General features: G+C 42.9%; 1 protein-coding gene across 1 annotated transcript; it reads left to right on the forward strand.

Moving 5' to 3' along the window:
• wu:fi75a02 (uncharacterized) lies at positions 1–25,644 on the forward strand. The gene is made up of 9 exons (XM_056290971.1): positions 1–1,238; positions 1,334–1,870; positions 3,545–4,991; positions 18,058–18,087; positions 18,500–18,662; positions 18,885–18,976; positions 20,606–20,677; positions 20,839–20,975; positions 24,885–25,644. The coding sequence occupies exons 1-9, from the start codon at positions 245–247 to the stop codon at positions 25,034–25,036; spliced, it is 3,624 nt and encodes a 1,207-aa protein (XP_056146946.1). The 5' UTR covers positions 1–244; the 3' UTR covers positions 25,037–25,644.
• The last annotated feature ends 457 nt before the right edge of the window (positions 25,645–26,101 follow it).

Consider the following 26,101-nt stretch of genomic DNA (forward strand, 5'->3'; position numbering starts at 1 on the left):
TCACCCCCACACTAAGATCTGCTCTAGTCCATCACATTCTGAATCTGACTTTCAGATCAAAACAAAATCTACTGTTCTTGACTGTCACAAGTTCAATTCTGTGTCCTGGGCTAATAGTCATCCACAGCTGAAGCTTGATGCCCTTCGTCGCTGGCCTTACGCCAGGCCGTCTACTGATTCTGGAGTTCTCCAATCAACAACCCAGAGTGGACAAGCAAGACCCGTAGTAGGGGGAGAGAGAGAGATGGAGGATGGGTTGAGTTGCAGTGAACTTTTTAAAAAAAGGCCTAATAACCATTATGACAGAAAACTATCATCTGGTCACCATGTCAATGTGAAACCATCACCCAACCACTCTGAAAAGCTAACACAGCCGTCCAGTCACCAAGAAAATGTAAAAAAGATGTCTCATTTTCAAGGGGACATGAAACAGGCCTCTAGTCAACAAGACAATGTAAAAAAGATTTCTTACATCCACGAAGAAATGAAATTGTTGTCTAGTCAAAAAGACAACGTGAAGAAAATCTGTGGTTACCATGACAACACAGAACAGACCTCCAGTCACCGTGATAACATGAAACAAGCATCCAGTCACTATGAAAGCATTAGGCAAGCTTCTAGTTACCGTGACAGTATGAAGCAAGGATTGGCTTACCATGGGAACTTAAAACAAGAGTTCCTTCAACATAACATGCAACAGTTTTTCGATCACCATGACAACCTGAAAGACGTGTGCAGAGATGGTATCAGTAACCATCACAATAGAAACCAGGCCTCCAGTCATCGAGGCATCTCGGATAAGAACCAGCTATTTAGCCAAGTTGTAAAAAAGCACCCGGTGTCAAGATGCCAAGGAGCAGGCATGATGGAACAGGCACTCAGTTGCCATAATGATATGACGCAGGCATTTGGTCGCCATGGCAACATGAAACCGTCATCCATGCAACAAGACGTTTGCAGTCCAGCACAAAACGAGGCAAACCAGGTATTGTTTGTCAAGGATGACAGGAAACAGCCATCTGATTGCCATACCAGTGTGGAACAGCGTTCTGGTCCTCAGGATGTGGAAGATAAATGGGCGTCTGGTCCCCGTGATGATAGGGACCAGGCGATGGATCGCCATGATGACAACAAGCTGTTATCCAGTCCCCCACACACCACTGTTACTCAGTTTTCTGGTTGCCACAGTGAAGTAAAGCAGATGCTCAGTCACCACAAAGCAATGGAACAAGAGAGAGGTAGAATGTTTTTGTCTATGTCCATCTGTCTGTCCGCCTCACTTAACTGAATTTCTTGCTTGATCAAAAGTCTGACTCCTCTTCTCTTCCTGAAGGGAGTCTCTCCAGCGCACCTCCATGGACCTCCTCTTCTTCGTTCTCCTCAACTTTCTCCCCCACTTTTCTGGTAGCATCTTCAGCTCCAGTTCAGACCTCCCTTTCATCTGCTCCTCCTCTATCACTCCTATCTACAACTCCTCCCACCCACCCATCTATTACTCCTCCCTCCTCCCTTCCTACACTTACATCCCTGCCTCTTGATACTTCCCTTGCCTCTCTGCATCCTTCTCTAAATCCTGCAATTCAGTCCTCCAGCCCTACCTCCCCTCCTCCATGTCCATCCATCCTTGCTACTCCTCCTCCTCTTCACAAGACCCCCACACCACCCTGCGCCTCCCTCCCATGTCTCCTAGCCTCCCACCGTGCTGAGGTGCGTCGCCTCCTCCGGGGGGCGCTGAGTTCTCTGGGCCAGAGGCTGGCTTCCCTAGAGCGCCAGGTGAAGTTTCTCGCTGGGCAGAAGACCAGGAGGAGGAGGTACAAAAGGAAGTGCAGGGTGGAGGAGGGAGCTGCAAAAAGGACCTTACTGTCAGCTGGTGAGTTTAAATGGTGTATTGGTTTTTTTTGGATGGTCCTTTTTGTGAGGGAAATGGGGGGAAAAGTGTCTTTCTCATCTTAAGTCTCAAGCCCCTCCAGAGTGGTACTCATGAGCAATGCTGATAATAATAATAATGATAATAATATGGTAATGTTAAATAGATTTACATTGGAAAAATAAAGACTATAGAATAAAAAGATGAGAAAGGCATTAAAGGACATTAAAGACTACATGAAGTGAAAAATGTTATTTCCTCCTTTTTACCCCTTCATCGTCACCACATTCTCATCTATTGTGATTAAGTGGCAAAACATTCACGACAAACCTTTGCCCTTTTTATTTGCGTTGAAGTAATCCTGTGTTTTCTCTTCCCGGAAAAGGCATCAGATTTAGTTATGTCTTTTTGCCCATGTGGGTGGGCAACAAGGTAAATGTCCAATAGTAATTTGACTTGAATGGCCTCACCCCTCCACCACGTGACGACAATGAAAACGCTCGAGTCCGTACTCTGCAGTATCAGGGACGAAGTTGCATCTTGGACTGCTCACGTCCAAAAATATGTTAATTTCCCCCAAATTCTGCGGCTATCACTTTGAGGAGAGAGGCATTTTTGAAGGTTTTTGCCTGTTCGACTGACATTTTATTGTGGACTGTTTTACCAACTGTGTGCCGGTCATGTTGGCTTCGTTACATTTTTATTTCTTAACCCTGGGAAGCTCTTTGTGCTTATTACTTAAGAAGTGCTTTATAAATAAAATTATTATTAATTTTTTTCCACTGAATGAACAGCAGTCCCGTTTGTGTACACGGTAAAATGTTAGAACATCAATCAAATTGACCGCCCGTCCCTTGTTAAGTCCTCCCCCACCGGTTCCGGTTCTTTTGGAGTTGCATCTTGTTGCGGACGCTTGCGATGCACCAAATGGTGTTTCATGTGGTCTTTAAGGATATCAAAACGTTACAGATTAAAATCCTGTCTGAAAAGATGAGTCTTAAGAGCTCTTCTTAAGGAGTCGTTGGTGTTGGCACTTCAGACATGGGGCAGAAGGGCATTCCTGAGATGGTATGCAGAGGAAAAGGATCTGTTGCCCATGTTACAGAGGTAGGCTTTGGGTACAAAGAGGAGGCCCTACTCAGAGGGGGTGGAGTGAGTGGATGGGTTAGTGTGGTTGGAGAAGCTCAGAGAGTTGGATGAGTGTGATACCATGAAAGACATTAGAAGTGAGTTGCAGGGGCATCTGGGTGGCGTGGCGGTCTATTCTGTTGCCTACCAGCTCGGGGATCACGAGATCGAGTCCCCGTGTTGCCTCCAGCTTGGTCAGGCGTCCCTACAGACACAATTGGCTGTGTCTGCAGGTGGGAAGCCAGATGTGGGTATGTGTCCTGGTTGCTCCACTAGCGCCTCCTCTGGTCGGTCGGGGTGCCTTTTCGGGGGGGGGAACTGGGGGGAATATTAGTGGTTGTGCTAGTACTAATACTGGTACCATCTCTAAAGCAATGTTAATGCTATGATACGTATATTACTAATGCCATGTAATTGTGATACTGCTGGTAAAAATGAGACTTTATCAATGTCAATAGCAAGGCTCATTGATGCTTATTAATACAAATGTATGTATCTATGCTGCAAGGTACTTTTAATGATGTCTTTTGTTTGCATCTAAATCTTCAGGTGCAAAAACTACTGGAGTAGGGATGGAAGTGAGCGATGTCAAGATTTGTGGGCACAAACGCTGCAGCAATCTGGTCTCTGACTCCCCTTCCTTCTCAATGGAGGAAGTGAAAAAGGAGGGAATAGAGGAGGAGGAGAGAAGAAAAAAAAGACGGAGGAAGGTTGGGGAAGAGTCATCATCTGATTGTATCACTGTGCTGACGCCACAACACAGCAGCTATCTTAACCCAAAGCAGGAGCTCAGAGGAGGACATTATGGAGCAGAAGTGGAGATGGAGCAGATGCAAAAGAAGGGAGCAGAGAGATCCCCAGGGTGCCTGGTGAGCTTCTCTCATGACAGGGGTAGTGCAGGGGGACATGAGCAACAGATCTTGTCGAAGTTTCACAAAATCATTACACACTCCCCGCAGGAAGAAAAGAAAGGGAGTTGCAAAGGAGGTGAACACGTTGCGGGAAAATCTGTCTCCCCTGACCAATCGCATCCTTCCCTGCTTGACCAACTGCGGCATTCCCACTTCCTCTCCTACCAATTAGAACATTCTCCCTGTCCTTCCTGCCCCTCCAGTCAACATTCCCTGCGTCCTTCCAACCAATCAGAACAAATGTTTGACCAGTCAGCTTTTTCTCTGCTACCTTCTAACCAATCAAAGGCTCCTGATTTCACATCTGACCAATTAGAACAGTGTTTACTTGCCTATAACCAATCAGAGCATCATGTTCTATCCTCCGACCAGTCACAACCATCAGCCCAGCCATCTAACTCATTTCCCTCAAACTGGAAATCAGAACTGCCTCACGATGCCGTTGACCAAGCAGTAAGAGCTGGGACTGTTTTTAGCCAATCAACAGGCAGCAGTCGCAACGGCGTTACCAATCACCACCTTGTTGCTGTGGGCTCCTGTTACCCAGAAAGCCATGGAGCGCTAATAGCGCAGCTAGAAGATGCCGCTAACTGGCTCACCCGTGCTGCGAGTTGCACCAGTCAATCAAATGCCTCGGACACATCAATTTCTTCCAAAGCTTTGATCTGCCAGTCAAGTTCTTTGGCGACAGTGCTTAGCCAAATGTGCTTTTCTAAGGCCTTAGCCAACCAATGGAATTCCCCTATGTCCTCGAAGAATCATTCAGATGCCTTGAAAGCCTTAATTGGCCAATCACAGGCCTCTAACGTTTTGAACAGTGAATGGAGCTTCTCTAACACTCCCATCAGCCAGTGGAATTTTTCCAGTGTCTTGTCCAGCCAACAGTATTTCACTGCTCCCCAGAACAGACAATTGCATACGTCGGCACTCACCCCCTTCTTCCGCCTCTGTCTCCGCCCCATCAACCCAGCCTGCCTTGCTCACCTAGTGGCGCTAGCAGTGGAGACAGTATCAGGCAGAGTTTGCCGGCCCTTACCACTGCTGAAGGACTACACGGCCCCACCCAGTTTGGAGCTTGACCACAGGTAAGAGAGAGAGGGAGAGTGTGTATAAGAGTTTGTGTGTCTGCATGTATACTATATGCACCAATCAACCAAAGCATTAAAACCATTTGCCTAATATTGTGTAGATCTCCCTTGTACTGCCAAAACAGCTCTGACCTGTCAAGGCTTGGACTCCACAAGACCTCTGAAGGTGTCCTCTGGTATCTGGCACCAAAACATTAGCAGCAGATCCTTTAAGTCCTGTAAGTTGTGAGGTGGGGCCTCCATGGATTGGACATGTTTTTCCAGCACATCCCCCAGATGCTTGATCGGACTGAGATCTGGGGAATTTGGAGGCCAAGGCAACACCTTGAACTCTTTCTCATGTTTCTCAAACCATTCCTGAACAGTTTTTACAGTGTGCTAGGGCACATTATCCTGCTGAAAGAGGCCACTGCCATCAGGGAATACCACTGCCATGAAGGGCAGTACTTGGTCTGCAACAATGTTTAAGTAGCTGGTACATGTCAAAGTAACATTTACGTGAATGCCAGAACCCAAGGTTTCCCACCAGAACAGTGCCCAGATCATCACACTACCTCTGCTGGCTTGCCTTCTTCCCATAGCACATCCTGGTGCCATCTCTTCCCTAGGCAAACAACGCATATATATGTGGCCGTCCACATGATGTAAAAGAAAATATGATTTATCAGAACAGGCTACCTTCTTCCACTGCTCCATGATCCATTTCTGGCACGAACATGCTCTTTGTAGGCACTTTTTTTTCCTACATGGTGATGGTGGTCACTTGGCTCGGGTCCTGGGCTGTTCTGGTGCTGTCTGGACACTGCTTGGCATCCTCCTCATCATATTCTTCATATATTTGATAATTCCATGATAATTGTGTTATCCTCTTTGAGTGTTGTATAGTGTAAATTGTGTAAACACAACATCCATGGCTTGTTGTCCATCTTGGGAGAGAGATCCCTCCTCTGTTGCTCTCCCTGAGGTTTCTTCCTGTTTTTTCTCCCTGTTAAAGGGCTTTTTTTTTTTTAGTGAGATGTTCCTTAACTGATGCGAGGGTCTAAGGACAGGATGTTGTATTGCTGTAAACTGTAAAGCCCCCTGAGGCAATTTGTGATATTGGGCTATACAAATAAAATTGACTTGAGTTTCGGCGGTGGACAGGGGTCGGCATGGGCACTTTGACCGGTCTTTGGCTACGTAGCCCCATACTCAGCAAGCTGCAGTACTGTGTTCTGACACCTGTCTGTCATAGCCAGCATGAACTTTTTCAGCAATTTGCGCCAGCCTTCGCTCCCCACGCGAATCAGTGAGCCTTGGGCGACCATGACTCTGTTGCCGGTTCACCGGTTGTCCTTCCTTGGACCACTTTTTGTAGGTGCTGACCACTGCATACCAGGAATATACCGGAAGATGCTCTGACCCGGTCATCTAGCCATCACAATTTCTCCCTTGTCAAAGTCATTCAGTCATTCAAAGTCATCCTGCTTCCAATACGTCAACTTCAAGATTTGACTGTTCCCTTCCTGCCTAACATATCCCACCCCTTGAAAGGTGCCATTGTAACCAGATAATCAAAGTTATTCACTTACCTGTCAGTGGTTTTATTGTTTTGGCTGATGGGTGTATATGCATGTGGATTTGTGTGTTAAAGATATATTTGTTTGTGTGTGTTTATGTATAAACTCAGTGGCCACTTCATTAGGTACACCTACATAGCCAAGTACCAGTTGGGACCCCTTTAGGTGCTGCAGCAGGGCTGTTTGCTTCAAGGTTCAACTTGTGCATGCAGAGATGCCCTCCACACACCACTGTTGTACATCTCTGTCCTTCCTGTTATCTTGAACAAATCTATCCATTCTCCTCTGATCTCTTCTATTAACAAGACCCACAGAACTGCAGCAGACTGGAATTTTGTTGTTTATCACACCATTCTCCATAAATTCTCAATCCTGTGGTGAATAAAAATCCCAGACAGGAGGGTGTCTGTTTCTGAGACACTGGAACCACCATGTTTGGTACCGCCAATACCATATTAAAAATCGATAGGGCTATGTTTATGCCTGGTACAAGTGACCTGATTCTGATTGTTTTTTGTTCACATTTGGCACTGATCAGGTATGCATTATGGCTGTGTAACCAGGAAGAAAACCATTGAATTGGATATTTTCAGATCTGATTTTGACCACATTTATATGTAGAGATAAATCGTTAGGAATCCGATTTCACCCAATACAACTCTTATATAACCACACAGATTGGATTTTTCAGGTCGATGTGAATTGCATATCATTAAAAATGCGACACTCAGACTTGTTTATTTTGAATGATGTTGTGTACACATGCAGTTGTTTACTTTCATACTGGTGACCAAACTCTTGTGTTGACTTACGCATATGAATCTGTAGGCAAGACAGAAGCAGTACACTGCTACCGACGCCATTCTGGGCGTTTGCAGGGGGGAAAACTGCAGAGTCTCAGATATCAACCCACATGGTGAGGTCAGAATAAATTCCAAGAGGTAGGGAAGATAAAACGGGCTATCTGAGTACAGAGTGTAGACTTGCGCTGTATTTTACTGGGGAACTACCCCTTCCAACACTTCACTGCCAGATGCCCGTTTCTGATAAGCATGCCACACTGCATTCACTGGGAAACCTGTTGAAGTAAACAAAAAACAAAAAAATAGCAGAAAACAATGGTTAAGTTATTAGAAAGGCAAATGATAAGGACAACCATGATTGCGATGGTAAAGGTTAGGGTAAGCACTTAAGCCTTATGTATGCGATATTTGCTGACAAGACAGATAACCTTGACAGCATTGTTAGTGGACTGTGAGTCTGTATTACAGTTCAGAAACAAGACTATATCTTCTAAAACTGGTGTCAATCTGTTGAAGTTTAGAAACATCAACAGAGCAACTTCAACCCAGAACTCTTGAGAGAAAGTACATTCATAGAATAAGTGGGGAATAGATTCAATTTCTGTTTTGCAGAAAGAGCATACTGGAGAAATATCTTGCTTAAATCTATGCCATAATTTATTGCAAAGGTAGTATCTATGTAATACCTTCATGTGAACTTCTTGTATTTTATTTGGAATGAGGAATTTATTGGGGTCTGACCAAACTTTCTCTGCTAACATTTCTGGAAAACTTAGTTCCCACAAAAGTTGATTTGGGAAAATAACTCTGAGCTGAGGTCAGTATTTTTCTGATATGGCGATTATTACACGTAGGATCTGATAGGTCTTTCCCACCAATTAAGAGCTTGGAAATTTCACCACCTAAAGGGCCATATATTAATGCACATTTTAAAAACAGTTTATTTTTATTTGTTTTCTCATATACACAGTAGTTTACAGTAGAAAATTTAAAGTTGAATTATCAAGGATAAGAGAAAAAAAATGTTCAACATGACAAGGTAATAATATTATCCTAAGACCAGTCCCCCCCAGCCCTTCCACCAGACAAGGGCCCTCATAGAGGCAATGAAGTAGAAAAAAAACCATACATACATACATATAGATACATACATACATATATACACACACACATATGTAAACGAATTAAATAGTAATAGTAAAGTAAGAAAAAAGCAATTAATAGTTACAATAATAATTGTAAAATGAATAAGGATGAAGATGAGTAAAGGGGTCCAATCTGAGAAATAAACATGTGCGCAATATTCTCGGAACATTCAAAACATCATCAACCAGTGACAGACTGGAATATTTCCCATGTAATTCCTGAAACCAGCCCAACAGTTATCGAAGCGATGTGGTTTTCTTTTGAGATTAAACACATTTTTTCCACTATGTAGAAATAGGAGGGGGGTCTGCACTCTTCCATAACAAAGCAATACATTTACAAACCGGCAATCATGGCCAGCTTGATGAACTGCACCACTTTTCTTTTGTCAAGTGGGATGTTAGACGTGTCGCCTTGTAAGGCTAATTTAGGTGAGCAGGGGATCTCAAATCCAGTGATCTTTCAAAGAATGTCCAATATTGCGCCCCAGTAAAGATTTAGTTCATTACATTCCCAGAACATGTGAATAAGGTTGCCTGGCTCTGTTTTGCATCTCGGGCAGAGATCTGAAATTGAGTCATTTATCTTATGAAGTCTTTCTGGTGTAAATAGGTTCTGTGAATAATGTTGAACTGCAAAACTTTATGGCGGCTGTTATATGAGAATGTATGTAAGTGCCTTCTCACAAAGCGATTCCCATTCGTTTTCTTCAAAGGTGTAATTTAAGTCTTGCTCCCATTTTATCGTTGTTTAGGGGTTTAGTCTCTGTGAGGGCCAAGATTATATTATAAGTTAAGGATAAGATGCCTTTGGGTTGTGTGATACCTTGTAGAATATCATCGATTGGGAGGGGCTTTAGTAAAGTGGAGTTTCCTCCCTGACGTGTGCTGATATAGTGTCTAATCTGCAAGTATTTGAAGAAACGAGTAGTAGGGAGGTGGAAGGCTCTACATAGCTGTTCAAAGGTCATAAGAGTTTTATTCTAATAAAGGTCCCCAAATTTTTTAATCCCCTGAATGAACCATGTCTTGATTATGCTGTCTCTACGTGCATCTGGTAAAGCAGGGTTAGTGTGAAATGGAGTATTACTGTGGAGTGCAATACCACTATTAAGATGGGTCTGAATGTCAAACCAAATTCTGATCTGTGTTTGATAAATGGGTTACCAGCACCTTTTTTCAGAGTATGATATGACCGGATAAAAGAGATGCTGGCCAATGGCACGGCTGATGTATGGCACTGTTCTATTTGTTTCCAAGCCGGGGGGTTAACTAGCTGTGTTTGCCAGAGCCATAATGGCCTGAACTGAGCCACCCAGTAATACAGCTGAAAGTCAGGGAGTTTCATACTGGGGGGTATTATAAATAAAGGGTTTTGATTTTGATTCTAGGGCCGTTCCTCCTCCAGATGAATGTTGATGTTATCCTTTACAGTTTTTTGAAGAATTTCTTACATAGTATAGGTATTACGGCTGCACGATATTAGGAAAACATGCAATATGCGATAACTTTATTGAATATTGCGAGGATGATATGACTCACGATAAATTAAAAAAAAAAGAAAGTATACAGTTTTAATGTCCTTCTGCTTTAGGTTTGCTGCTAACACAGACCCCAGACAATGAACAGCCTATGCACACTGATTAAAAAAATGAAATGCATTATTTCCATTCCAGCAGCATGGTTTTATTGGAAAAAATGCACCTGGCTACAGCTGCTATATTGAAAATGAACAAATACCACCAACTTGTTTGCATGGCAATACAGTTTCTTCATCACTTTAACACAACATCTAAGCCTATTTAAAGCAGCTACTAGGAGTTTATATTATAAATGATTACGTAACAGTCTCAATTTAAAACTGATGTCTTACCAGTTTTGCAGAGTGAGTAACTAATGTTAGAATTTTATTTTTTACACTATATTTTGTTGTTACTGAGGTGGAATCGGCCAAGTAACACTACCACCTTTTTTCCAGAAGGGGACACCAAAGTCAACACAAACTCCTGGTAGTATGCAGAGTGTGAATGCATGGCACGTGCATATACCATTTATCGCAGTTCAAGCAGTCTTTTGCGATACGTATATCGCGCATGTTGATATCGCGATGAAGGTAAATTTTCGATATATTGTGCAGCCCTAATAGGTATGAGGAGGGATTGAAACAAGTAAAGACATTTAGGTAGGACGTTCATCTTGATACAGTTCACTCGCCTGAGCAAAGAAATTGGCAACTGTATCCATCTGTCCAGGTCCTTCTCCACCTTTTTTTAGCAGTAAGTCATGGTTTAGGGAGAAAATTTATCTAATTGGTTAGGGATCTTTAAGTCCAAATATTGATGAAGCGACTGTTCCCCTGAAAGGGAAAGTTGGTCCTAGAGGCCTTTTCAGCTAAAGAATTAAGGGGCATGGCCACACTTTTTGTGCATTAATCTTATATCCGGAAATCACACCATACTTAAGCAAGAGATCCGTGAGGGCAGGCATGGATGAATCTTAAGTCGGAAAAATTATGTCATCCACATACAGAGAAATGACGTGTTTCTCATCCCCCACTACAACCCCAAGGATAGAGTTGTGTGACCTCACTACAATAGCAAGAGGTTCAATTGCTACCGTGAAGAGTAGGGGGAGAGGGGGCAGCCCTATCTGGTGCCGTGTGATAGGTGAAAAGGTGGCGATATAACAGCATTGGTCTGTACTCTGGCAGAAGGGTTAAGATCCAGCATGTGTATCAACCTTAGTATGTATATGGGCAGAAATAGCGCCATCGCGTCTAATCCCTCTTGTTTGGTTATCTCACGACTGTGATCTCCTTTCATTGTTTCTAATAGGTTAGGGATGTCCAGATTGTCTAGAAATTCAGAAATGCCCTGTGTCTTCTCACACTGCGAGGAGTAAAGAGATTTGTAGAAGTCTAAGAAGATTTCATTTATGAGCGTTGGGTTGCAGACCAACTCCCTGCCGTCACACCGCTTAATGGCAGGAATACATCTCACAGCTTCCTCCCTTCTTATTTGCCATGCTAACATTTCCCTGCTTTATCGCCTTGTTCATAATAGTGTTGTTTCAACCGAGCCATCACGTTCTCCACCTCCTGTGTGGTAATAGTGTTGCATTCCGCCTTTTTGATAATCAACTGATCTAAAATTGTCTGTGATTGTGACTGAAAGTGTTGCTTTTCAAGTTCTTTGATGTCCCTCTCTGAAGAGTTTAGATTGGATTGATACTGTTTTTTCCCAGGAAGAGTAACTAATTATGGTATCTCTTATATAAGCTTTGAGGGCCTCCCAAACGATAGAAGGAGAAGCAGAATTTTTGTTTGACATTAAGTACCAGACCAGGTGGTCATTAATTATTTTTGATAAAGGCCCTGTCATTGACTAGGTGGTTGGGGAATCTTCAGCGTTTGGAGTTTATATGGGGGTCCTTAATAACCATTTGAAGCAAAATTGGCACATTGTCTGAGTGTGTCTTGACTAAATATTCACAGGATGACACAAGGTGGATTTTTGCTGTGTGAATAAAGAAGGTATCAATCCTAGAGTAGCTGTTGTGCATATGCGAGTAGAAGCTATATTCACGTTGAGATGTATGTCCTTCCCGCCAAATATCGAGTAAAGATAGGTCTAAAAGTTATTTTTTAAGGACTTTAGCTGCTGAATTTAAAGGTCTAGGAGTGGAGGAGGACTTGTCCATAATGGGGTCTATTACCAGACTGAGATCACCACCAATTATAAGCTCCAAGGGGGCGCATGATACTTTAAGGAAGAGATTCACATAGAACTTAGGGTCATCTTGGTTTGGGCCATAGATGTTAAGCATAGTGATCAATTGATCTCCAATATGCCCCCTGACTAAAATATATCTGCCCTCCCTATCCTTCTCAGCGTCTGATGGAGTGCAGTGTAAACTACTTGATTTTATGGAAAACAGTGATGAAACGGCCAATGGCATCCACTGAGCTATAATGGATTGTTTGGGGAAATATCAATACAGAGTGTATCTCTTCGTATGCCGCAGACAATAATAATAAATATAATAATAATAATAAATATTACTATTATTTCTATAATAATAATAATAATTATTATATAAGGCTCTGGGCTACTTATACAATCATCATGTAGGCTGTTACTCTAGCAATTTTTCTTGATTACCCCTGCCCTCCCATCCCTCCTGTCCCATTTTCCTGGGATAGAATGTTGGTAACCCTAGCACGCTTGGCGCTGATAAGCGTTTCCCCCGACTCAGATGTAACATTCAACTTGTGGTACAACAAGGTTTGGATTTTGCTGGTCGCTTTGTCCATTTCCTCAAAAAGCCATGTCGGCGGGGCTTCCAGTATTACCTTTGGTCGGGCTAATGCTAGCGCTAGCCATGCTTAGGAGTGTTTATCTTTCTGCTTTTGTCTTCCTTTGTCGCAGCTTCAGCTTTTTTTCGGGGACATATCCAATATAATGGTGTTGAATTGTGATGAAAGGCAGCAGTAGTTGTTTCGGTACTTCCGTTGCACGGAAAGGGGTTAAAATAAAGGAATTAGAATAGGAGCTGGTTTCACTGCGTCCGTCCTCTACACCGCCATCTTTAACCCCTATTAACGCACTTTTGATGAGAAACAGTAACTTTGGTGATATACTTTTTATAACATTGTTATATTCTTTTCGAGAAATATTCATATCCTTAATCTGAACAAAATCTTCATATACATAGAGGTTGCCTGTCTCAGCGGATACATCTAAAACAAAGACTACACCTTTATCCATCCATTCTTTTATGGACCTGTTTCTAGACAATACTTGCTGATTGTTCCATATTATGCATGAATGTGGAGAAAAAATTTGCTTAAAGCAATCATCCAAGCTTCAAGACTTTGTTTGTGAAAATTGGCGAGCTTGAGAGGCAATTTATTGCACTTGTAATTACAAGATAACCGAAATCTTAGGCCGCCACACTTATCAAATAATAAATTGGGAATGTGAAACCACTGACAGTTGTTTTTAGATAAACATTGCTTAATCCAGGTGACCTTGAAAATCTGATTGACTGTTTGAAAGTCTATTAAAGCCCCCTTCAGAGGAGCTTCTCATACATGATTTTCTCTTTATATACTCAGTTTTGTTTTTCTTGAGATACCTTCTGCCTTTCACAGCAGTACACGGCCCTGTATCGTAAGGTCCCTTTGCAACCAACAGTTAAAGACTTTTTATTTCTTTTTCTATCTTAGGTGAGAAATTGGCAGATACTATATCAGACACTGACTTATTTATTAAGATACCAAGATATATCTTACTGATTTTTTTTTTACATCTATTATCAGAATTATGTACTGTTGTCATAATTGTGTGGTGGGTCAGCTAGGTTCACCTGTTTCCAGTTCCCTGATTTGGCTTGGCTTGGCTTGCCACTGCTTTGCTCACCTGTCCCCCAGTACATGGTTGGCTTGCCATGTCTGTTCCTGCACCTGCGTTGCTCTCGTGATCCCCATTCCCTTATTTGGCTTGCCATTTCTGTTGCTGCCCCTGCTTTACTCACCTGTTCCCCATTCCCTGATTGGCGTACCTGTTCCTGCTCACCTGCGCCCAATTTCCCAAATTGGCTCCCCAGCAGATATATTCCCCCGGGTTGCCCCGACTCTTTGTCTGATTGTTATATGTTGAGTTTTGGTAGTCAGATGCTTCATGGTGTCTTGAGCCTTCCAGTGAATTGATTTGCTTTATTAAAGCACTGTTCCTGCCCAGCCTGTCTCCGCTGTCTGCATTTGGGTCCTCAACTTCTGCTCCCAGCGTGACAAATTTCACTCTTACTCTGATTAATAGTAAGGCCTGAGGCCTTAGAGAACTTCTTTAAAGCCTCCAATATGACCGGCACTTGATCTTCAGTTTTGACACGTCGGTCATAGTGCCAAAGATTCAAATGCGGCAGGTCAGTTCGCAGAGCAGTACAGATGGTATGTAGATAAAGGTAAGCTTGTTTGGTTAAAATGTTCAAAAATAAGCTTACCTTTAGTATATATATACACTACCGTTCAAAAGTTTGGGATCACCCAAACAATTTCGTGTTTTCCATGAAAAGTCACACTTATTCACCACCATATGTTGTGAAATGAATAGAAAATAGAGTCAAGACATTGACAAGGTTAGAAATAATGATTTGCATTTGAAATAAGATTTTTTTACATCAAACTTTGCTTTCGTCAAAGAATCCTCCATTTGCAGCAATTACAGCATTGCAGACCTTTGGCATTCTAGCTGTTAATTTGTTGAGGTAATCTGGAGAAATTGCACCCCACGCTTCCAGAAGCAGCTCCCACAAGTTGGATTGGTTGGATGGGCACTTCTTTGAGCAGATTGAGTTTCTGGAGCATCACATTTGTGGGGTCAATTAAACGCTCAAAATGGCCAGAAAAAGAGAACTTTCATCTGAAACTCGACAGTCTATTCTTGTTCTTAGAAATGAAGGCTATTCCATGCGAGAAATTGCTAAGAAATTGAAGATTTCCTACACCGGTGTGTACTACTCCCTTCAGAGGACAGCACAAACAGGCTCTAACAGGTACTATTTAATGAAGATGCCAGTTGGGGACCTGTGAGGCGTCTGTTTCTCAAACTAGAGACTCTAATGTACTTATCTTCTTGCTCAGTTGTGCAACGCGGCCTCCCACTTCTTTTTCTACTCTGGTTAGAGCCTGTTTGTGCTGTCCTCTGAAGGGAGTAGTACACACCGGTGTAGGAAATCTTCAATTTCTTAGCAATTTCTCACATGGAATAGCCTTCATTTCTAAGAACAAGAATAGACTGTCGAGTTTCAGATGAAAGTTCTCTTTTTCTGGCCATTTTGAGCGTTTAATTGACCCCACAAATATGATGCTCCAGAAACTCAATCTGCTCAAAGAAGTGCCCATCCAACCAATCCAACTTGTGGGAGCTGCTTCGGGAAGCGTGGGGTGCAATTTCTCCAGATTACCTCAACAAATTAACAGCTAGAATGCCAAAGGTCTGCAATGCTGTAATTGCTGCAAATGGAGGATTCTTTGACGAAAGCAAAGTTTGATGTAAAAAAAATCTTATTTCAAATACAAATCATTATTTCTAACCTTGTCAATGTCTTGACTCTATTTTCTATTCATTTCACAACATATGGTGGTGAATAAGTGTGACTTTTCATGGAAAACACAAAATTGTTTGGGTGATCCCAAACTTTTGAACGGTAGTGTACCTTTCTAAAACAAAACATTGTTTTAACTTGAAACAATGTTTTGTTTTTTTTATTTTTAACGTAGTGCAGGGGTGGGCAATCTTATCCAGAAAGGGTCAGTGTGGGTGATGGGTGAAGGTTTTTGTTAAAACCAAACAATTACACACCTGTGTCTTCTAATCAAGTTCCTGAGCAAAGACTCTACTGGTTGGTTAGGGGGATCAGGTGTGTAACTGCATGGTCGGAACAAAAACCTTTACCCACACTAATCCTTTCTGGATAAGATTGCCCAGCCTTGCACTACTTAAAAAAATAGCACAAAAAAATAACAAAAAAAGACAAAATAGGACAAATAAATAAAATATATAAACTATCAGTCAAGGGGAAATTCAGTTTTATCTTAGTTATGTAATTTGGCAGGGAATTTAAAAAAATATATATAATTTTTGTGCTTTTATTCCTTGTAGAAGTTTTAAAGCTTTCAAGTATAATTTAAATTAATTCAGGAAGACAGCAAGTTTGGGGGATGATTTCAACACTGGTTTGAACGGGGAGTCGAAGAGGCCATCTATGCGACGAGGGGACGACCACGCCCATATTTGCTTTTGAAACCGGTTCTTGGTTTCGATCGTTATACCACTGTGTTGTTTATCAGGGTGGGGACACCTGCAGTCAGTTTACAACGTTACAGTTTCATTTAGCAGATGCTTTTATCCAAAGCGACGTACATCTGAGAGTTAATACAACACAAGCAAGGATCTAGTCAGGAGACGACAACGCAAGTAAGCGCCAAAACACTAGGTTCAAGTCTGAGAGGACGTAGGTGTCAACAGGCAGTGCACAAAGGCAATGCATAGGGTGCATAGAAATTTTTTTTTTGGGTATTTTTATCAATACTGTAGCGAATTCAGGGGGCAGCTTGGAGCCACCGCCGTGGCTGGGCCGCAGACCTGGATCACCCGCACAACTGCACAAACCAGTCAACTCAAGGGTCCAACCCGTTAGCCAAGGGCTAGCGAGCCTAGTCATCCATGGTCGTTACCATACCATCAGGTGTGTAGGTGTTGGAGAAAGAGCTGGGTCTTTAGCTTCTTAAAGATGGAGAGGGACTCAGTGGATCGAATGGTGTTTGGTAACTCGTTCCACCACCGAGGAACTACAGAAGAGAAGAGTCTGGCTAGTGACTTAGGGCCCGTTGTGGCGGAAGTACCAGATGCCTTTCATTGGCAGAGCGTAGTGAGCGCAAGTGTAGATCTGAATGAGGGAGTTCAGGTAGGTGGGAGCTGTTGTAGTTGCTATTTTGTAAGCGAGCATCAAGGTTTTGAATTTGATGTGGGCAGCAACTGGGAGCCAGTGGAGGGACATGAACAGCAGAGTGACATGCTGTTTTGGGTTGGTTGAAGACCAGACATGCTGCCGTGTTCTGGGTTATTTGCGGAGGTTTGAAAGTGCATGCAGTGAGACCTGCCAGTAAGGAGTTGCAGTAGTCTATGCGTGATGTTACAAGAGCCTGTACCAGGAGTTGTGCTGCATGCTCAGATAGGTAGGGTCTAATTTTCCTGATGTTGTACAGGGCAGATTGGCACAACCAAGCAATTGAAGCCACGTGAACCTTCAAGGTTAGCTGGTCATCAGTCATGACACCCAGGATAGGCTGAAGAGGTCCCTTACATGAGAGATGAAACGGATCTGTCAGTAAACGTTGTGTCCAGATGAACTGATTCAACCTTCTTTGATTCAGCCTCTGGGTTTCGAGGTCGGTAAACATACGACTCGGATATAGGCAACAAAAATTGAACTGGGAATCAAGACCTGCGGTGTTAATGCAGCCCTAGATCATGCTACTTGATCTAGATCAGGCTTCTAGATCTAGATCATGCTTATTGCCTGCTATATAAAAATGCAGTCCATCCATCCACTCTTAACATTTAGTCAATATATTATATTATATTATATTATATTATATTATATTATATTATATTATATTATAGCAGCCTGTCCAGGGTGTCTCCCCGCCTGCCACCCAATGACTGCTGGGATAGGCTCCAGCATTCCCACAACCCTGAGATGAGAGCAGGATAAGCGGTTCGGATAATGGATGGATATGATATTATATTTTTTATATTTATAATGTTGTACTGTATTATATTTATTATATTATATGATATGATATTATATGTAAGAGTCACACCATATGTGAACTGGTAGGTGGACCTAATTAAGTTGCCACTAAGTGACTATATATGTGTACAAGATTAAAGCTGTTGACATTTGTGTAATGTTGCCAGTATATATTTGACAATCCCCATTGTTTGTGTTAATGAATGAAATTTAAAAATCTATTTTTCTGCATCATCAGCTACATCAAACAAACAACTGATGTTCCAAGGTACGATTTACCTTTCATATTTAAGCCAACCGTGAAAATATAACTTTTTGTTGTGCAATATATTGTACATATTATGTTGATACTTTGGATACATTTATTTGATATGAATTTTTCATGGCTTACTGCATTTGCATGGCTTGTATAATGTTGCAAATAATGCTATAATTATACTTGTCGTATTTCATTAGAAATAGTAGACTCAAAATGATAAATAACAATTCCCAATTTACAATAAAATACATTTATTCACGTTAGTACTCATGTTTTATATATCAGTGAACTTTTTTGATGTCTTGAAATTGCCGTTAATTTTTTAAATGAAAATGAAAAAAACTAATAGAAATTATACTGATAAAAATGATTATTTGGAACTGGTTCCTTCTCTTTCATTGTGTGTGTGTGTGTGTGACAGCTTGCCCACAAGGCGTTACTCACAGCAACAGTCTAGCAGACAAGCCAGACGTGATGCCCGGAGTCGCCACCGCCTCCCTTCTGCCAGTGTGGCCCCGCCCCTCTTCAGCAGCAGCCAGTCAGCGGCCGCTGCTGATGCTGAGTATGTGGTTAGGAAAGAAGAGGTGAGTGATGGATAACACAGACATAGATGGTAAATACTGCATAATAAATTACTGTGCTCCGAGTAATCACACCACAAAAAGTGGAAAATATCAAAGTCAAATATTAAATATTAAACCTTTTGCACAAACTAGAAAAAAGTTTTCTTTTTCACATTTCTTTGTCTGATTTAGTGGCTAGATTAAAAATGAATGTATTTTATCTGTTCTTTCTCTCATTCTCAGAAGATTAGGCGGGTGTCCGAGATTCGAATAAGGAAGTCTCTCCCCAAACCAGACATCAGGCTGACGCCCATGGGGCTTCCTAAAGCAAAGAGGTACTAAAGCACTGTTCTAGCACCGGAGGGGCAACAGTACTCTTATTAGAACAAGTAGTAGTGGAGGCAGTAGTAATGCAGCTTGCAGCAGAAGCGGTAGTATTTATGCTAGAACCATTTACAGAAGGAGTAGTTGTGGGAGTAGTAGTAATCAAAGTAGTTATAGTAGCAGTGACTGTTAAGCTGATAGTAGCAGTGATCATAACAGCAGTAGTCGTGGTGGTATTAGTACTGATCTTAAGTAGAATGAGTAGGATTTGTCGGTTGCAGTTTGTAAACACATTCAAAGTTGGCCCCAGCTCAACGACACCAGAAGGACACGCCCCCCGACCGCAGTTGCCAGAACACATCCCAGTGTACAGTCCAACTCCCTATCGTTTTTCATCCTCATCCTCTCCTTCAGCGCTCGCCAGTGGGTGAAAGCCCACCCCACATTCACTCTCGTTATAGAATGAGCTTTGTCCACTTGGCGTTTCGCCTCGCTATATTGCGTCCTTTCGGCGGTGTGTCCGCCATTGTTGGAGTTTCCTCTTGGATGCATGCTTACGATCTCACTACATTTTTATAGTCCCGCTGCCCGAAGGTAAGCACCCAGAAATGTCCCATACACAGCACATTAAGAAAAATAGGAAAATACAGGCAGATGACAGGGTCTCTGCAGACACAGACACAACCACACAGGTCTAATGGGTCATAGGGCCCTGACACACCAGTGTTAGGCCATCGGTGAGCGTCTGTTACCCTAGTTTTTGTGTTGTGTCTCGCACCACATGTCTCGGCACTAGTCGGACCCCTCTTGGCAGCTTTTCAGCTGATTCAGCATGTTTAATTGGCGGAGCCCGTCGGTGAGAGAGCTCGCTCTGATTGGCTGTTCAGCTTAGCGAATCAGTGCAGAATGTACATGCTAGTTGGCCGTCAGCTTTAGTCTTTGTGGTGTGTTCAAGTGCTATTTTTTGGCCCAGACGGCAGGCGACGTGAGTCGGCGCAACAGTCAGCCTTTGTCGCCGCCAGTCGGTTTGGTGTGTCTGGGCCCATAAGTGATGATTGAGAGGGATTTTTTTTGTATGAGTCTATACATTGATTTTTAGGCAAATCCTACTTGTTCTACCTTTAAAAGTAGTGCTACACCCGGGTAGCGTATCGGTCTATTCCGTTGCCTACCAACACGGGGGTCGGCAGTTCGAATCCCCATGTTACCTCCAGCTTGGTCGGGCGTCTCTACAGACACAGTTGGCCATGTCTGCAGGTGGGAAGCCGGATGTGAAGAGTAGGGTAATTGGCCAAGTACAATTGGGGGGGGAATATGAGTAGTGCTGGTAGTAGTGATCATAGCCATGGTAAGACTAATTGTCGTAGCCCTCCATGCTAACACTAATTGTGCAAGCAGCAGAAGTTCCAGAAGTCAATCTTGTAATTGTTTTAGCAGTAGTTACAACAGTAAGAGTTGGGGGAGTGGCAGTTGTAAGGTGCTAACATTACTAACCAATCCATTACCTAGAAAAAATAATATATATTTTCTGTCCATTTGGGCAACAATTTTGTAAAGATGTCTATAAAGGTTGGTGAATAACAAATGGCCAAAGAAGATACTAATGTAAAGGTGAATGCTCAAATTTATTCTTATTTCAGACTGAAAAAAAAAGAATTCAGTTTGGAGGAAATTTACACGAATAAGAACTACAAATCGCCGACAACTAACAGGTGAGAAAGACTACAGATTCCGTCATCCTGCTCTCCTTGTACTACAACTCTACTCCTGTTACTACCCTACTGATTTTACAACTCTCTCGTAACCTGTTTAGTAAAACTCCGTTCTTCTCTGCCCCTTGTCTTCTGCTCTCTTTTACTCCCCTCACCTCCAGGAGCCTAGAGACCATTTTCGAGGAGCCCAAGGAAAAGAATGGATCTCTCCTCTGTATGGGGCACCAGAGGAGGCGCAGGGTGCTGGAATTTGGAGATTTCACCCAGCCCAGGAAGAGAAGAGGCAAGATTGGTCAGGGTAGGTAGCCAGTTTTAGCAAAGATTTTTTTGCTATCCAATCTTGGCAAGCGTAGCCTTGTGCTAGCGTTATTCCACCCTGCTAGCATTACGTTAACCTGGCATTACTGTAGTCCTATAGACTAGTGTCGCCTCACACCAGTTTTATTCTATCATAGCTTTGCCTAATGATGTCACTGTGTACTAGCTAGCTCTATTATGCCATAATTTAGCTTAGTGTACCTTTAGCTTTGCCTTGTGCTAACTAAGCGTAGTATCCAACGCTTATTCTCCCTTATCTTGGCCTATCCTTTTTTGGTTTGATTTAAATAGTTTCACTTTAGCTCACATTAGTTTTGTTATTATTTATAAGTTATTATCTATATTATTTATAATTCCATGTAGTTTAGATAAGCGCAGTGTAGCACATGTTTTCTTTTTATCCCAGTGTTATATTGTGTAGTAAATATTACATTTGATTAATTAAAAAATGGATATGTGCATTATCAATGTTTTAGTATACATTTGGTTAAATTTACACATTTTAGGCTTTTCATTCTGGATCAATATAGTTTTTTTTCAGCTTTGTTGATTTATTCTCACTTTGCTCGATAAATCACTTTTTCTTTAGAATGTCTTGATGCATGCTCAATAATCCAGGTGAGAAAATCACTGAGGGTTGAATCAGTTCATCTGGACACAACGTTTATCGACAGATGCGTTTCATCATCATCTAAGTGACCTCTTCAGTCTCCCCTGACTGCAGGTGTCTCCCCCTTATAAACAATACAGTGACTGCAGGTGTCCCCACCCTTATAAACAATACAGTGACTGCAGGTGTCCCCACCCTTATAAACAATACAGTGACTGCAGGTGTCCCCACCCTTATAAACAATACAGTGACTGCAGGTACCCCCACCCTTATAAACAATACAGTGACTGCAGGTACCCCACCCTTATAAACAATACAGTGGCATAACGACCCAAACCAACGACCAGTTTCATATGCAAATATGTGACCATTAACTAGAGTTATAATGGTCATGTGTACTATTCACAAAGGATTGGGGAATAGTTGCAATCACAGCATTGTAAGATGGTGACACATGTACTGTTACCCCCCCCCCCCCCCCGGTCATTCCCTCTTCACATAGATGGCCTCTTTGATTCCATGTTCAAACCAGCGTTCCTCCCTATCAAGGATGGGCACATCCTCATCCTTGAAAGAGTGGCCACTGGCCTGTAGATGGTGTAGCCTGTGGAGTTCTGGTCTGTAGATGGTGTAGTCTGTGGAGTCCTGGCCTGTAGATGGTGTAGACTGTGGAGTCCTGGTCTGTAGATGGTGTAGACTGTGGAGTTCTGGTCTGTAGATGGTGTAGACTGTGGAGTCCTGGTCTGTAGATGGTGTAGACTGTGGAGTCCTGGTCTGATGTGGTAGCTCTCCTTGTTGTGTCATCCTCTTGGCCAGCGTCTGTTTAGTTTCCCCGATGTACAAGTCACGGCAACCCTCCTGGCACTTAACAGCATACACTATATTGCTCTGTTTGTGCCGGGGGAACCGATCCTTGATGTGGACCAATTTCTGGCGCAGTGTGTTTTGGGATTTGAAAGCAACTGAGACGCGGTGTTTGGAAAATATGCGTCTCAACTGTTCTGACACTCCCACCACATATGGATCCACCACTGGTTTACACTTAGGCAGCTGTTGGTCTTCTCCTCTCTTTGATCAGCTGGTGCACTGTTTGAGCATCATCCTGGCTTTGACAAACACCCAGTGAGGATAACCACACTTAACCAGGGCCTGTTTAATGTGGGGTTTCTCCCCTCCCCCGGCTGCTGTGTCGGTGGGGACGTTGTCAGCTCAGTGGTCCAGCGTCCTGATGACTCCTAGTTTGTGCTGCAGTGGATGATGAGAGTCAAACCTTAAGTACTGATCAGTATGTGTTGGTTTGGGTTGTTATGCCACTCTATTGTTTATAAGGGTGGGGGTACCTGCAAGTCACTGTATTGTTTATAAGGGTGGGGGTACCTGCAGTCACTGTATTGTTTATAAGGGTGGGACACCTGCAGTCACTGTATTGTTTATAAGGGTGGGGACACCTGCAGACACTGTATTGTTTATAAGGGTGGGGACATCTGCAGTCACTGTATTGTTTATAAGGGTGGGGACACCTGCAGTCACTGTATTGTTTATAAGGGTGGGGACACCTGCAGTCACTGTATTGTTTATAAGGGTGGGGACATCTGCAGTCACTGTATTGTTTATAAGGGTGGGACACCTGCAGTCACTGTATTGTTTATAAGGGTGGGGGTACCTGCAGTCACTGTATTGTTTATAAGGGTGGGGGTACCTGCAGTCACTGTATTGTTTATAAGGGTGGGGGTACCTGCAGTCACTGTATTGTTTATAAGGGTGGGGGTACCTGCAGTCACTGTATTGTTTATAAGGGTGGGGGTACCTGCAGTCACTGTATTGTTTCTAAGGGTGGGGACACCTGCAGTCAGGTGAGACTGAAGAGGTCACTTAGATGATGATGATGACACCTTTCTCTCAATAAACGATATGTCCAGATGAACTGATTCAACCTTCTTTGATTTTCCTTAAATTATTTTAATCTGATGTCATTTGAGCTAAATTCAGTTTTGCTGCTAATTCCAACACAACATGTTTTGTAAAAGGGTCGACTCAGTGCCAGTATGAGCATACAATTTGAGTTTGCCTCGTGCAAAGAAATTTGACCCAGTTATAAAATTGTCCCCCCTGATACTAACTGCACAGACAACCCTCTCCTTTTTAAACTTTGTTGACATAACAGGTGAATGACTGAGCCTGCACTGATGTCTTCATTATTCGAGTCATAAAATGATTAACAAGTTCCCGAGAGGTAAATGATTAATATAAGCATAAGTAATGCAGACTATATTTGTCCAGATTCTGATTTTAACTTGGTAAAATTAAGAACTAAGACTTAGACTGCTTTTATTGGCATTGCCTCATGTGCACGTCTCATACATACAAGGGAACGAAATTACATTTCACGTGGACCTCAGTGCCACAGGAAAACAAATAACACTCAATAAATATTAAAAACATAAAGTGCATTAAAAACAAGAATGACTTCACAGACCTAAACATCACAAGCACACCTGACGTGGACGGTGGGTGAGAAGGTCAAAGTCATTGTGTGGAAGGTCTAAGTGTTCAGGCTGTTGAGGAACCTCACAGCCTGAGGAATGAAACTGTTGCATGGTCTGGTGGAGGCAGCACGGATGCCAGAGGGTAGACAGGTGAAGGTAGACAGGTGAAGCGGATGTGGGAAGGGTGGGCGGGGTCCTTCAAGATGCTGAGAGCCTTCCGGGTGTACCGTGCATCCTAGATGGCCTGGATGGGTGGGAGAGCAGTTCCTGTGGTCTATCCGCTGTAGGGGTCTGCGGTCGGAGGCCTTGCAGGTCCCATGGCAGGCGGTGATCCAGCTGGTCAGGATGCTCTCTATGGCGCCTCTGTAGAATGTGATGAGGATGGGTGGGGGGAGACTCGCCTTCTTCAGACGCCACAGGAAGTGAAGATGCTGCTGGGCCTTCATGGAGAGCGCAGTGACATGTGAGGACCAGGAGAGGTCCTCTGTGATGTGGACTCCCAGGAACTTAACACTGTTGACTCTCTCCACGTCCATACCATTGATGGCCAGAGGGGTATGGTTCCAATCTAATCATGCTGTGGCCCTCCATGGTCCTTAGGTGTAGTCAGGTGGAGGATGTTGTGGATTAGAGGAGTCCTTCATCTCAAAGAAGCCACAAGTGGTGAAAGTCTTGTGAAAGACCAGAATCAGGCTGAAAATGTTTGTTGTCACCCAAAACCAAAGTAATTTCTTCCTTCTTTCTTATTTCTGTATTTCTATTCCCCTTGTTTGTTCGATGGTGGCTCCTTCAGGCATCAGTTGGGTCACGCCGGGTCCCCGCAAACGGGCGGCAGCGACGAGAAGGCGTTGCTATGAGGACGAGGAGGCGGACCTCGACGTGATGCTGATAGAGAGACTGACGGCGCTGGAAGACTCCCTAGTCAGACTGGGACTGGATGACTGAGAACAGCAGAAGTCCTCCAATTCCAGCTTGCTGGTGCTAGACCTAGACCTCGAGCTAGACCTAGACCTAGACCTAGCACCAGCTGTCCTGTTTTTTTAAAGTTTTTTTTTTTAAGTTTTGCTTTTTGTGTGCTGTGAAAATGTGAACCGGACTGGCAGGATAGCCGGCACGAACTTCTGATAAAGCTGAACTGATCCCCTGCTGCTGTTTGTTTGTTTTTGTTTTTTTTGTGGAGTAATTACAAACTAATTTTCAGCCTACATTTAGAAATGTGATGTTTGATTGAAGCACTAGATTCTTCTTGAAACCGTTACCGACCTGTCCGTCATTCCTTCCTGCTTTTTGAGGCGTATGTCTGGAAATAGTCTTCCTTTCGTTCCAAACTAGAAGGGCGTCTGTGCTTCATTCACAGGACGACGTGTTTTTCAGGCTGTCTGGTGTTTTGGACTTTTCGCTATGAGCTGAACTTTATGCCGTTGTTGCTGTTGGTTTTTCCCATAACGGTTCCTGATTTGTGGTATTTTGTGAATTATTTGTACTGTGTTAAATTCCCAAAATGTATATTTTTTGAAATGAATTCAACTTATGAATTAAAGGAGTGATTTCTTTGGGAATTGTTATTTGTATTGTATTCTCTTCAACATGCTGTCATCTTCTGATGGATAAATGGGTTTTAGTAGTAGAAATATTAGTGGTTGTAGTGGTGGAGATAGGAGAGGACAGGAGGTGCAGCAGGAGGTGGCAGAGTTGAAGATGCTAAGATTTTCATTGGGAGTGATGAAGAAGGACAGGATTAGGATATATATTGTATTAGTATATGGTAGTATAAATAGTATATATAGTATACCTTAGTATATAATCTACATATCAGAGGGACACCTCAGGTTGGACAGGTTGGAGACAAAGCAAGAGAGACAAGATGGAGATGGTGTGGACATGTGTGGAGGAGAGATGCTGGGTATACTGGGAGAAGGATGCTGAATATGGAGCTGCCAGGGAAGAGGAGAAGAGGAAGGCCAAAGAGGAGGTTTATGGAGGTGGTGAGGGAGGACATGCAGGTGGCTG

Source organism: Lampris incognitus, chromosome 12 (genome assembly GCF_029633865.1).
Source record: "Lampris incognitus isolate fLamInc1 chromosome 12, fLamInc1.hap2, whole genome shotgun sequence".
Taxonomy (NCBI): Eukaryota; Metazoa; Chordata; class Actinopteri; order Lampriformes; family Lampridae; genus Lampris; species Lampris incognitus.

Coding starts and splice junctions, on each gene's coding strand:
- wu:fi75a02 (XM_056290971.1), top strand. CDS start 245: ATGGAGGATGGGTTGAGTTGCAGTGAACTTTTTAAAAAAAGGCCTAAT. Junction 1,871..3,544: donor AAGGACCTTACTGTCAGCTG/GTGAGTTTAAAT, acceptor CTAAATCTTCAG/GTGCAAAAACTACTGGAGTA. Junction 4,992..18,057: donor AGTTTGGAGCTTGACCACAG/GTAAGAGAGAGA, acceptor CTGCATCATCAG/CTACATCAAACAAACAACTG.